The 13,756-nt window shown below is 46.7% G+C and overlaps 5 protein-coding genes across 5 annotated transcripts; 2 read left to right on the top strand and 3 right to left on the bottom strand.

Annotated features, from left to right (window-relative positions):
* The first annotated feature begins 3,035 nt into the window (after positions 1-3,035).
* On the top strand, positions 3,036-3,372 carry BDW43DRAFT_286088 (uncharacterized protein). The gene has a single exon (XM_032043022.1). The coding sequence runs from the start codon at positions 3,041-3,043 to the stop codon at positions 3,227-3,229; it is 189 nt and encodes a 62-aa protein (XP_031897153.1). The 5' UTR covers positions 3,036-3,040; the 3' UTR covers positions 3,230-3,372.
* Positions 3,373-5,383: 2,011 nt separating this feature from the next.
* BDW43DRAFT_321603 (BTB/POZ domain-containing protein) lies at positions 5,384-6,383 on the top strand (the record flags this gene model as incomplete). The annotated part of the gene is made up of 3 exons (XM_032049368.1): positions 5,384-5,514; positions 5,573-5,699; positions 5,781-6,383. 3 exons carry the CDS (start codon positions 5,384-5,386, stop codon positions 6,381-6,383), a joined length of 861 nt encoding a protein of 286 aa, XP_031897152.1.
* A 468-nt stretch (positions 6,384-6,851) lies between these two features.
* BDW43DRAFT_286087 (uncharacterized protein) lies at positions 6,852-7,625 on the bottom strand. The gene has a single exon (XM_032043021.1). The coding sequence runs from the start codon at positions 7,602-7,604 to the stop codon at positions 7,242-7,244; it is 363 nt and encodes a 120-aa protein (XP_031897151.1). The 5' UTR covers positions 7,605-7,625; the 3' UTR covers positions 6,852-7,241.
* A 2,702-nt stretch (positions 7,626-10,327) lies between these two features.
* BDW43DRAFT_321601 (uncharacterized protein) lies at positions 10,328-11,039 on the bottom strand (the record flags this gene model as incomplete). The annotated part of the gene is made up of 3 exons (XM_032049367.1): positions 10,740-11,039; positions 10,507-10,652; positions 10,328-10,433 (listed from the first exon to the last, which is right to left on the bottom strand). Exons 1-3 carry the CDS (start codon positions 10,983-10,985, stop codon positions 10,328-10,330), a joined length of 498 nt encoding a protein of 165 aa, XP_031897150.1. The 5' UTR covers positions 10,986-11,039.
* A 1,958-nt stretch (positions 11,040-12,997) lies between these two features.
* On the bottom strand, positions 12,998-13,582 carry BDW43DRAFT_286085 (uncharacterized protein). Its single transcript, XM_032043020.1, has one exon. The coding sequence runs from the start codon at positions 13,509-13,511 to the stop codon at positions 13,269-13,271; it is 243 nt and encodes an 80-aa protein (XP_031897149.1). The 5' UTR covers positions 13,512-13,582; the 3' UTR covers positions 12,998-13,268.
* Between the last annotated feature and the right edge of the window lie 174 nt (positions 13,583-13,756).

Here is a 13,756-nt window from a genome sequence, read left to right as displayed (position 1 = left end):
AAGACTTGCATGTATGTGTCTAAATGTAGGAGGTGCTAGAGTCACTCTTTTATTATATAAAACGTAAAGAATATCTTTATCTTTAAGATAAACCTGAAAGAAGAGCACTTTTATTCATGCCTGTATGTCAGGATTTAAACTAACCGTTTAATCCTGGCGTACTAAACCTAATATTGAAGGCGTGATTCAAGTGTATATTTGCTGAGCTGAATATTAAATGACTCCTTCAGATAATCTTGAATTGTGTCAAGGGTATCTACTATTCAGGGTAGAGGACCTGTCAACTAGGTAAGGGTACGTAGGCTAACGCAAAGGGAGAGGTCAAAGGCAGGCAGTAGATACTATTCAGACAAGAGTCTGATCCTTGATCTCCTACTACTGCTAACGATTCGCTACTTTACAGCTAAAGGCTCCATGCCTAAAGGATTCAGAATCCCCCTTGGACCCAATCTGTTGTGTGACCTGATATTCCTCATCGGTGGCCGATTGTCTATGCACCTGGGTCAGGGTATCCTGTACGGTCATCAGGCTGAATCGCTATTCGATTTGTGACAAATTGCAGCCACTGGTTCCTTTCTTTGATATAGAGCGGTAATCTCAGCCCTGTATGGCTCAAGATCAATGCTTGAACGAGGCATAGTTATGTACAAGAGTTAAAGTAAGGCAAATAAAGATGATATTCTATAGTAATCAAATATAGAAAGCCGTTGAGGAAGCGGTAAGAGGATATTGCATAAGAAATCGTTGTTGCGGAGTGGCCGCTAGATCTTGCCGTAGACAACGCCGTTACAATGCTCCACAGTTTCTCTAATGCAATGCTAGCCCTTTTGGCTGGGAAGAGACCTCTAGGACCCTTTTTGCTGCTCAGAGTAGGTAGATCTCTGTTCCATCCAGCAAATTAGGTTTACCAAGATATGATATCCTGCGTAAATAAGCTTAGCAATCAACTGTGTATTATCAAAATGCTCTTGTGTTTCTGCGTGGCTAAGTTCCTTTCATTGCGGCCGGTTCGGATTTCAATATTCGTTGACGTAATACTTAAAATGCAATGCTCATTTGTTGTGGTTACATTGACTCCTTTTCTCTGTTATTCTCTACTGTATCAGAAGTGTCGCGCGAATGAAAGGTGGGGTGGGGATACTTTCTATCTACCGCTGACATCATGACTTTTGTCCGTATTTTTGCACTGCTTCTATTAGAAACCCTTCAATGCCGGGGGCTGATCCATTCTTCTGAAATCCGACCTTATCTTTCATTAATTAAGATCTCATATAGTCGCAGGATTTTAAGATGCGTTTTCTCCTAGCTGCGGCTATAGCCATCACCCTGTGCGCAACTAGTGCGCTAAGTGAGGATGTTAAGGTCTGTTAGTTACTTAGATACTGCAATTCACCTCTAATTTACGGTCTAGATAGCCTACTTCTCGGAAGGCGAAGAGTACTCTCAATTGATCGAACCACGACACCTGACCGCGTTGGAGCATCCGTATGGAGTCTCTTCACAATCCAATGCCGAGGCAACTGTGTGAAGCTAACAGACAACTGTAGGGGAAAGCTGAAGGCAATCCAAAGCACGGCGAACTGTTTACTTCGGTCGTAAGTACAACTAGAACTTTGTCTTTTGTCTATTCCGGAGAATTTACGCTCTATTACCATAGCAACCGCAAGAGCCGTCCCTTTGCCATTAGAAAGGGCTATACTGAACTGGTGCCGGCCCGTTATGTTGAGTATATTTTCTGCAACGATCCGCCTGCTGCGTGGCACGAGGGAATTTGGAGGGAAAGGCTCCGTGAAGAAAGCTTCCAGCATGATAGCATGTGAGACCCAGCATGATACATAGCCCATGACAGCGACGGAGATGCACGATAGGGTGTTCAGAAAGGAAGGCAGACTGCCGGAGTCATGGCCTTCTGTCTTTGTGTAGGCCAATCTGATATAATCTGAGCATCTCTCATGTAAAACCATTGTTTCGCATGACCTCTGTCAAGATGTATATGGACCTGTGTATATATGCCAGATTACCTGATATGCAGTTGTTCTTCTGACCAGCTCATAAGGCTTCCTTCACTCTCTCCCCTAACGAAGTCTACGCCACCAGGGATATGCCAGCTTATCAGTCGTCAAGTAATTACGACAAGAATTGTATCTCTTCAGACAGACCACAATGCCAATTGGTTTGTCATTAGGGCTTACATTTACCGTGGCTGATCACATGCACAGCCCCACCTAATGCACGATTTTTTCAGCTGTTGTAATTCAAGGGAATACATTTCGGACACGATGGGTGATTCTGATACAGAAGCATCCACAGGCGCTCCGCCCGCTCGCAGGCGACCTGTTAGGTGTGGTGTGCGTCACCTAACCAGTGCGATACTATATAAGGCGCTTAGGGATGTTTGAACCCTGATGGGTTCAAACATAGTGGTCTTTTTGACTAGTGGGAAAGTTCAGACCCTAAGCTGAGCCTAACACGACCTCAAAGAAATGCCCAACGCCCTGTACACCTTAGTGAAGACCAGGAACGCGACACACTAAGTGATGGAGTGAAATATGGCCGTAAAACAGACACGTCGCGCACCCAAAGTAGTAATATAAAATTATCACTAACTCCAACTCAGTTATGAATCTGATTCTGGAAAAGCTAGACAAGCAATCTACAGAGATTCAACAGCTTTACCAGTAATAGGAAACATAAGAACCAAAATATAAAGGAGAAATTACAAAACTCCAGTAATAAGTAACAGACTTAATAAAAATAGTAGAATTATAATCCAACTATATAGAAGAGCTTCAGGAAATAATTAAAGTGTCGAACTGGAGATCACCTGATCCAACATCATGTGATGATATATCATGCAATCTCGATTATTCTATGCACGATCTATACATTTCTATCTCATTCTTGTGAAGCTATTTGTCACGGTTAAACCTTAGTACTAAGATATCTAATTAATATACTAATACTATGTGGCTCAAAAGCTTCATTTTTTGTTGGTGGTGCAGAACGTTGAAATCGGGCGGCAGGCGGGAACGGGCGGCAGATGGGCGGCAACGTTAAGCTGCGGAAATGCTTGGCAGGCACCCATGCCACGTTGCGGACTGGTAGCACTGCGGCGCTAAGCTTTCTTCGGCTTCCGCAGCCACATCCTCACCCAACAGTGACCAGCCCTGAGGCGCTAACATCTGTCCCTCAATGCCTCAGCGTACCCTCAACTCGTACTGCTGCGTAAAAGGATGGTTGTCGGCCAAACCCCTTTCCGCATCGACCCACCCCCTTAGATTGTGGCGTTTCATGGCCGATGTTTCTAGAAAGCTACCTGATCATTTGTCTCCTCCTTTGAGCGAGCGACGGCCTGATAGCACGCTATTCGTCCGCAAGGCACTGGTCACATGGTATGCACAGTAACTAGCAGATAGAACGTCTTAAGATACCTGCGTACATTGAGGCCTCTCTTTAAAGAACAGAACGGATTCCTTGCAGCTCTTCAGCCGTAACTGACCGCGAACATGCAAAGCAAAAACGACACATAGTCAAATCTTCACCTCCACATTGAACGGAAAATGGCCGTTTCCAAGGATGGGCAGTCGGTCGAGTAGTTGTTGAAAGTCAGCATCCCGCGTAAGTATTCCCACGTTCCACGCTGAAGTTGACAAGAGTGGCCAGATATATGGCAACCAGAAACGTCTGGGTCGGCGCGGGCCTAGAGTCGAACCGACCCAATCAGGACCCCTTCGGCCAGTTGTAGCTTCTGCGACGGAAAAGCATGGTTAGTCATATCGGGCTTGTGTGATGCAAGCACCTTTAGCCACAGCCTCGCGCGTAAGGCATAATTTACCCCGCTTCAGCTCGCCTGGAGAGCCTAACCTATGTTGTGAACCCGAGTTCTTACTCTTTGATCGCCACTGTACTTACCTGTGTGGAGGTACGTTTATGCCGTGTCCATCCCAATGGACGCTGTATCATCGGCGGCGAGCGTCATCGCTATTATCCAGCTGGCGGCAAGCCTCGCGAAGCTTTGTGGAGGATTCGAGAGGTGAACGATGCACGGGATGAGATTCTTATGCTACAGCGGGCTATTACAGGCCTCCAAGGGGCTCTCCAAGACTTGCTGCAATTGCTCCAGAGTAATAATGGGAAGAGTCTATCCACTTCCTCGCGGCTAGTCAGCTCTATTACCGATTGCCACTCCGATCTCCAAGCCTTAGAAGCGAGCCTTGATCCGGGAAAGGGAAAGAGGTTTTTGAGGAAAGTGGGCCTACGAGCCTTGGAGTGGCCCCTCAAACGCATAGAGGTAGAGGGGGTGGCGAAGAACCTTCAGAGATACAAATCTTCATTCCTCTTATTGTTACAGGTGGACCAGACGTAGGTTTACCGCTCATGATACTCCAGCTCGGCGGGGCTAACATATGAGCTGTACAGTTCTCTGATGGTCGGCGTGGTCCAGAATACCGATCGTATTAATCGGCATACGGATCTTTGGAAGTCGGAGAGCGTGATAGAGGCAGCGTTTGAGTCGTTCTCCGATCGAGACGAGGTTGTAGTGTCCGTTGTCATATAAGCTTAGCCTCCCTTTCACTACTACTACTAGAGCCAGCTGTCTTAAAATGAGCTTCAGAGTCTGTATAGGAACCGAGTAGCTGACACTGTCGTTCGATCCGCTGCTACCCACACAGATCGTGAACTGACCTATTGGTCACTCTCAGGCCGAGTACGCACGGAGAATCATTTTAATTCCGTTCGCTTCTAGCCTGTGGAGATAGCTTACTTAGCTTGAGCCAGAGGACCGTAAAGACTGGATACGGCAGAAAATTATCCAACTCATGTGTTGGTATTTCGGCGTCTGATCTGGGAAACACTTGGAGACGACCATGAAATACCTGGACAGTGAAATCATCAAGAGCATAAAATACTAACTGAGACTTTTCGTGGCTCTTGAAGTAGACATGAGGTGCGTATCCCATCTCCATGCTAGCCGTTCTTGTTAACCCAACCAATTTTCAAAACTGTGCCCCTGGTAGTGACGCACAGTTCATTTTCGGGGCAGATGGTAAGATTTGGACTACACAGGAAAGCTATGTATTTGGCTAGGTTCTGAAAGTTAAGGACCACTGAGATTTCGCAAGGACCCTCATCTACGAAGTTGGCGGTACGTGTGCTGGTTGATGTAAAAGCTATGAATGACGGTTAAGATGGCCACGTCAGATTCGCGTCAGCACACACCCATCACACTTCACACAGCACCCTTTTACTATGGGATTGGTAGAACTAAACAGTTACGCATATATCGTGACATAAATACTTCCAGATGCATGCTCCTGCAATGCTAGTATTTTAACTCTGTTGTAGCCTCTTTTACACAGTCACAAGTTTTTCCGAGCGTCTAATGGCATGGAAGGGAAAGAGAAAAAAAAAATCAGGGATCTCAGAAATATCCGCTAGTCCAGCTATTGCATTTACCGAGACGGCTGTTGCAAAGGACGAGGCCACCGCAAAAATGAAAGAGCTTGTCCTAAGGTGTGAGATCTAAGCCCATCAAGATTTTATAACAAGTGACTTACCCTGTACGCTACAGCCATTTTCTCAATCCGAAGTACAGCGATTTATCTATCATCTGTAGCGGTGAAGTCTTCCCAGCTCATCAGAACATTGTCTGCCCTCAATCGAGGTATTTTGAAATTGCCTGTGATGGTCGGTTTAAGGTATCTTCTCATTCTTTTTATACGTATGTTGGGTATTGTATACCCACTACAACAGTTACTGATTGGATGTTGGATCGACAGGAAGGTAACGGGGAAATAAAGCTCAACGATCGCGACCCTATGCTCGTCAGGAAGATGCTCGAATTCTTGTACACGGGTGACTATACCTATGAAGTTTCAAATGCAAGGGGCAGCTTTGACTCCGAGAATATCACCGGGGAGCTTTCACATACATACCTGGATAAGGATCTTCAGGCAGACACAGGGACAGAAGTATTCACAGACATACAGGGAGAAGCTAGCAGTGCAAACCCACCAACCGGTCAGGCCATATTTCACGCCCAAATGTACGCACAAGGTGCCTATTTTCAAATAGAGGGATTGAAGATTAGGGCGAAGGAGTACTTCCAGGAGTCTTTCATGAAATTTCCAGACCGAGAATCATTCACCTCCGCGGTGCTTGAGGTGTACGGCTCGACAGAAGGCCACGACCGAGGGCTCAGGGACCTTGTCGTCCAGATGACGACGGATAACCTTATGCTTCTGAGGGCTAACAACAACCCCATATTGGACGGCACCTTTTTGGAAGTGGTTCCCAACTTCATGTTGGAAATTTGTCTTTCTGCCTTGGACAGATGTGCCAAGCATCAGAAGGAATATAGAAAATGGGGCTACTACGATTAGCACTCATTGAAGATTGTTTTCTGGGGCAAGAGTGCGACCCAGAGTGTCTCAGGCCGTCTGATGTGGGCAAGGGACGAAGCGATATCTATGCCCCATGCCAACACCAGTCAGAAACGGAGGCTGGTCGATGTGAGCCTTGGGATTAGGCAGACTTCCAGACATCTGAAAATTTGCATCTCTTTCTTCTTCTCTCCCACTTATCTGATGGAAACAGGTTGATCTTTCATCAATTCCGCTCTGGCTGATTGAGCACCGTTGTGATGTGGCCATAGTCATGTCATGTTAGACTGCTCACGTGACTCAATAGTTGATTATGAAAGTCATTGTTAGTTCTATCTTCTTCCTCCTTTCTCCCATGTCTGTTATTCCCGTTGGACCGCCGCCGAGATAGTTGAGAGATGAAGAGCGTCTTCACTTCTAGATTGAGCGCCATCGGAGCAGTTGCCTCTCCTGCGAGAAGTATGGGATGTCGCCGAACCGATGATGCCGGTTACTAGTAGCCGTGAGGGGTGTTAATCTACTACTAAGTCCGTCTAAGCTGCTCAGTTCTACTCTAAATAGATACTAGGTTTAGTAACCTATCCATATTCATATTCTCTTATCAGAGTATGAGTATACTGATATACTATGATCCGGGGTGCAGAAGAGGCTTGGTCAGACCCCGTATAAACCTTAGGTATTGACAGACAGTTTTCGTTGACCAGTCGAGCCTCTCCGCAGGGAGATTCTGCCGATTCGCTGTCGGGACCTTTCCTCCCTTAGAGCGCTCAAATTGTACACGAACATTGCCAATATACCCATCTTGACTTTTCCTGGACGGTTCTCCACGAAGCCTCCTCCAGGGAAACGCCGCAATCCCTAGGGCATGTCCTTGATGTCATCAATAGTACAACTGACAGGAAAGCTAAGGCCACGATCCCCCATAAGCAAGGCTATGCCGGAGAGAGTGGCGGTGACACAGTCGGTTTTGTTGTAGGGTCTTGCGCTGCCCTCGAAGAGCGACCTGCACTTTCCTAGCAAGACATAATGTCTTGCACGAGTCATCGGACAGGTTGTATTGGCTTTTTCGGCTGCGTAGTAGCAGCAGTTGGAGGCAGATCGGGTGCATTGGGTCCACCAGGCGTTAAAGGGCGCGCCACAGTCGTCTGGTGGATCAAGGTCGACCGCAGCGGCAGGGCAAGCAAGTAAGGCAAGAGCAGAGAGAGCAAGCGAGATTTTCATGATGAAGCAGATTTTGTCTGGTAACGAGGGACGTTTACACAGGGAGGAGGTGTTCTTTATAAAGTATACTCGCATAAATGCGGAGAATTCTGCTATAGATGGCTAGAACGGATAACACGCAACGCCTGCTTATGCCGAATCTGGCAAACATACGCGATCCCTGTAGGTGGCTTACATCAGTATGCATTTGCACCTTGTCTGACCAGTGGTTGCTGTGAACCCCTCGTATAGGAGTCTGGGCTTGTTTGTCCATATGATCCAAAGAATAAAGGAATAAGAAGAGCATAAATATATTTCCTTTTCAATGGAAAATCGGTAGTATGCATGTCCGACAACCATGTCCACCGCCTGGCTTGGGAGCCCGCAGCGGCTGTCTGCCAGGGATCGACCACGGAACTCCGGGGGTGCGGCCACCAACTCCGGGCCGCATTTTAGGGGTGTTATACCCGGAGTCGGGCGCAATTAGGACGACCATAATCCACAAAGCAACGGCCATCCGTCACCCCCCCGACTCTCGGTTTCATGATCGCCATCACCTCCAGCCCAACGGCACTACGAAGATTTTCCATCCACTGTTCTATTTGCTCACCCTGGTCCTGGCCAATAGGCCCATCCGAAGCACCGCACCTACACCTGGATACTGGAGATTGTCATGGAGCGAGGCGAAGGAATCAGTCTGGTCGACTGTCTGTTAGCAGTTATTCTGAGCAATTTTGATGTAGTTTGACCCTTTAGGAGCTCTCTAAACTAATAATGGTCTCCCACACACTGGTACAGCCCTTTTGCCAAATTGAACTTATCAAAAAGAGAGGTGCAGAGGGATTTCCGTTCTGTCCCACATCCCGCAGCAGGCCAATGAGACCAATTCTAGCCAGCCGGCTGCGGCGCTAAGACACTTATCACAGTTGTTGTACTGTCCCGGCCCTTAGGCTTGAAGCAGCAAGGATTTGAGCTTAAATCTCACCAGACCGCAGCACTCCGTACCTACAGCATTTATAAAGGATTTCATGTCCTCAATTTGCGGATAAGGCAGCCGGGAGCGCAAGGTCTGGTGTCCATGTTCATACATCACAGTCCTGTCATACTGCGGTGAAGCTTTCCGGCCAGTGTAAGCCCAAACAGCTGAAAGATGCAAATTCAAACAAGTCCCTCTGGAAACTCTTTAACGTGCCAGTTTGCCAAAGCGTAGACAACTGTGGAGGTCCAGAATTATCCGTTATGTTCATACGATGCAATACGAGGAAATAGCGGTCGAATTAGTACAGAAAAAGGCGTTTATTGTGGAGCAAATTGGAATCTTTTATTTGAAACAAACCGCAGAGTGTTGTAAATCGTATAGCTTGCGGATCCGTACTATCTACAGTGTTCATGTCGCTAATCTCCAGTTCTAGCCGTCATATTTCACCGCTTCGGAGTCCACATCCTTCTTGACATCCAAGAGTAAAGAATACAAAAAAGCCCTTATGGGTGCGCGAGCAGGCAGCCCAATGCCATACCCAGAGGACAAATGTGTAATGCTGTCAGGAACATAGTCGTATCAATGTCATCATGTTCTTCCTTAGAAGCAGGCGGGGGATCTAACTCTGGGGGCTTTATTTTGTTTTTTGAGAGAGACTTCATTGCCGTCGGAGGAACCATAGGAACCGTACCAGCACTTTGAGTGCTATTGCTTGGATGGGCAGCATCCATTTTCTGTGTATTCGAGTCCAGAGGTGACTAGTGGTGAGCCAGGAGGTAAGTTAATGAACGATATAGTGACATAGAAACAATTACCTTCAATATAATGGATTATAAACACTTTAAGAGGAAGTAAGTTAACAGGACTTTAGAGGGCTCAAGCTCGAAGTTTTATATCTAGAATCTCAGAATCTGGATATGCATTTATATTTCCTTGAAAAGCACAGTACTCTGGAAGGCATTGACATAAAATATTATTAACTAAAGACTAGCCTGTAATAAGGGCTTGTCGCCGTATCTATAGACAAGCAGGATAACAGTCAACTCTGAAATATTCCTTACTTCCTTAGCTTAAGTTACCTACCTTGATTTGCTTATACAAAGCCTCAAAATCTACTCTTCAGGCTTGATAATACAGGAAGGGAGTTAATCCAAAATCTAGCCCCTCACCTTTTTCAGGTTGGAATTATGGTAAATACAACATAGGTTTCGCCTGAGTGCAGCTGCTAAACTCTGGCACTGGGAACCTTTCTAGAGTCTCCGTGCAAGAAATGCTCGGCAGGCACCGATGCCATGGTGTGGACTGCGGAAGCGCTGAGGGGCGCTAAGCTTTCTTCGGCTTCCCCAGCCATGTCCCAGCCAATGGTCACCAGCCTCAGCGTACCCTCAACTCGCACTACTCGGTAAAAGGATGGTTGTCGGCTGACCCGTTTCCGCATCGACCGGTGCACCCCCTTAAGATTGTGGCGTTTCATGGGCCAATATTTTAGAAACCTACCTGATCGTTTGTCTCCTCTGAGCGATGGCTTGATAGCACACTATTCGTCATCTAAGGCACTGCTCAAAGTATATACATGGTAACTAGTAAAATAGAACATCTTATATGAGTACATGCATATATTTGCGATCTCTCTCTAAAAAGAACAAAACAGATTCCTTGCAGCTCTTCAGCCGCAACTGACAAAGCGGAAATGATACAGAGTCATATCTTCAGTCTATATTGCATGGAAAATGGCCTTTTCAAGGGAAGGCACTCAATCAAGCAGTTATTGAAAGTTAGTATCCCGCATAATTATTTCTATGTTCCACACTGCATAATGTACCAACATATCTCGCATGTTGTCCATATCCTTTATTTTCCTCAAATACAAACTTCAGCAGTTTGACAATATCTCCAGTTCATTCTTCAAAGAGGGTAAAGCTGGCCAGCGAGCGAATAAGCCACTAGAGCAACAGAGTGTAAAGCGGATCCCAGTCCGCTGTGTAGGCGAAATGATAAACTTCAGCATAGCTTAGAAAAACAGCCGCATAATTATCTGCTAGATTGTTGTCCGGGACTCCTTCATCTAAGGACGCCTTGTCAAGCTTCTCCTTGATCAAGGTACATACATAGGGTAGTTGTATGGGATGGAAAAGATTTTGTTAGTGGATCATAGGATCCCATCGTCTAGCAGATACCCGAGACAGTGTCTGGCTGTCGCTGGGCTTGTCGTTATCGTCCCTGCACAGATCAGCAGTCGGCAACGGAATGGAGTAATCACCAGAATATATGAACTCACAGCAATGACCAAAGACGATCTCATCGACTTGCCCATTTATGGAAGGCTGAAATATCTCTTTTGGAAAATATCCAGCTAATGCTGCGTGTATTGAGAACTGTTGTTGGTTTATACCTATGACAAACTCAACTATCCCGGATTGCATGATCCTGGGGATGTGGTAACTGTAAGGGCCACCTGCCCCGCTGGATGATGTTGGGACCTTACATATGATAATCAAGCACCATTTTTACAAGCAATAATAGACCTGGAAAAGTGCTGGGAGTTGAGGATGTTACTTCGATTGGAGGAAGATATGTCTGCTGTTCAAAGAGCTTGCTGTGGTGAAAAAATATCAAGTGAGAATACTAACGCGCGTAGCGTTATCTCTTTATTTATATACTCCTTATAAGTCTGTCTCACCAAGTAACTCCCTTATACATTCCTTATACCTGAATAGTGCATGGTCCTAGCTAACTATGGCTGCGGCTCCTGTGATCCCGCAGCGGTAAACCCACAACGACGGCATTTAGATCCTGGTGGTTGAAGTGGTCATACTTTGCGCTCAGCGCTGAGGAATCTATAATAGGGCCAGAGCCTCCTTCAGCCGCAGCGGATTATGATTGGTTACCTAGAAGACCGTTATAATTGGTAGCTGTTTAGATGTCCTAAATCAGACTCCTGGCCCAGTGTGAGCTGAATGAAGCTCTTCCCCTCTCCCTCAGCACCTTTGCTGTGAGGGCAGGCTATCGGAAAGCAGCATTGGTTCCTTGGACTTTGCAGACGTCAGTACGGTCGAGCGGCACACTTAGTGTATAAAATTCGAATGCCACGTCTCAGGCCTGGTGGGATAAGTACCTTCCGGAAAAAGTACTCCAGCCTGCGCTTATGGCTTTGACTACAGTACCGCTTACTTTTCCGTTCGTATAGAAATCTATCCGCCTTGTCCCAATACTTGAGTTTGCTTCCGCTCCATCTTATAATTCTTTTGATCGTGCCAGACCATAATACAGCATCGAACAAAGCCAAAAGCTCCCCCCCAATGATCCGATCTCACCAACCTTCCCAGGTGGCACAGGTTCACTAGGAGTGATCTTGAAGATACTCTCGAAGAGGTAAGCGTGGGTGTTCTCGAGGGGCTGGTAGGATCGTGGCAGCCTGCACGGCATATTGGGAATAAGTTGCGACGGTTGTTGAGTGCAAGGTATAACGTGACATTCCCGGGAAGTGATACAGAGGGCCAGCGGCAGACTCAGACTGGAGATGATCCCTTGGCTCAGTCTATAGGGGTCGGTTTTGTGGACCGGGGGGAACACAGTCTTTCTCGATCCTGGACTAAGACCTCAGTACGCGGAAGAGCTGCCGTCGACTCTTGGTTTGACTACCACTTTGGATTCGCTATCGGTTGATTACGGGTTGTTGAAATGCTGGCTGAATCAGATAGATATGGATAGAATGTGGTGGACTGGGCCAGTGCAAGTCGATTCATGCACTTGGATACTCAGCTGTTTACGACGACAAAGCTCTCTCGGATTAACCGTATGGTCAGAGATAGCATATAACCTTACTGTATATGAAGAATTCATATTGAATAAGCTCTCAAGAGTTATGTTGGCAACATGCACGGCTGGTGGATCTACATCCCACGGTCGAAATGATTTTCTCATCTCCTTGACTTGCCCACCGTCATCCACTGGACAGTGATTGTTTCGTTTTCGGGGGCTATAGTTTGGGGTGGTTGCCCAGGCGTGCCCTAATATTTCTTCTTCCCTGGACACGCCCATGAGTCATCATTGTATTAGAGCTGGCTACGTAGCAAAGAAACGAAATGTATGTATAAAGCCAACCATACATAACAGTTCGCTGTTCCAGAACCAGCTGCCACTTATTACCGTGGATGCGCAACACTTGCGCAACACTTTTGCCTGGACATCCTTCCCACAGAGATCCTGCGCTTAATTTCTCTATATTCCGGACTTAGGAAGAGAAGGACTCGCTACACCCAAATAAGGAGCTGGGAGGAATATGCTTTCTGCTTTCCCTTCGAGATTTGCCTGAGGAAGTGTAATCACGTCATTCACGGATTGCAGATAGGGCTCCCTCCCTAGGCACGAGGTCCGATACGCCAAAGTTTCTGTAAGGTAAGAGACAAAAGACGCTATCATCTGAGAAAACGTAGGCAATTGCCGTGCATGAGTACTTGGAGCAATATTCAAAACATGCTGTGAATGGCGTTAAATTAAGATTCGACATCCCGCCAGAGCCCTTCAACGAAAACCCGCAATATTTGCGGGTTTTGATGCTTCCTGTTTTGAAGGAATACTGTGCAGTTTTTGTGGGGCATAGCGAGCTGTGGTCATTGGGTATTTCTCCAGACCTCCAGGTTTGAAGCGCTTTATCCAACGCCTCTTTCTCCTATTCCTGCTGTGTCTCTGCAGCCTGGCACTTCTCAAGAGTATCTTCCATCGTCCTGGCAATTAGACTCGTTTTTCTCTAGCAGAACCATAAACTGATCCGGCTCCATCGCCTTTATTTCAGTTGTTGTATAGCATGTACCGTGGCCCCGATAGTCCCATACCCCTGCTGCGCAGCCAGTGTCCTTCGCACAGAACTCTGCACAGTCTTGTATGCTGCTGACAGTGTTCATCACTTTTGCGCCGTGTGGATCTGGAAAGTTTCCACACCGGTACATAAATTGAGTACTGCCGGCATAGCCTGTACCACTTAGGGACTTGTCATATAGGCAGCAAGCGTCATAATTTGCCTTTGGCAAGGCATAGTTAGAGGTAAATCAAGTGTTGCTAGAGGCCAGGGGCTCCTGGTTCGCCAGGGCCACAGTCACCAGGACATAGAGGCAGAGCCAAAGGTGTGGGCTGGGAATCATGATATCCAATACAGGGCAAACCTAAGAGCTGAAAGAAAGGATGACAGAGATAA

The sequence above is a fragment of the Aspergillus alliaceus genome (genome assembly GCF_009176365.1).
Source record: "Aspergillus alliaceus strain CBS 536.65 unplaced genomic scaffold BDW43scaffold_44, whole genome shotgun sequence".
Taxonomy (NCBI): domain Eukaryota; kingdom Fungi; phylum Ascomycota; class Eurotiomycetes; order Eurotiales; family Aspergillaceae; genus Aspergillus; species Aspergillus alliaceus.
This window is presented reverse-complemented; position numbering and strand designations above follow the sequence as displayed.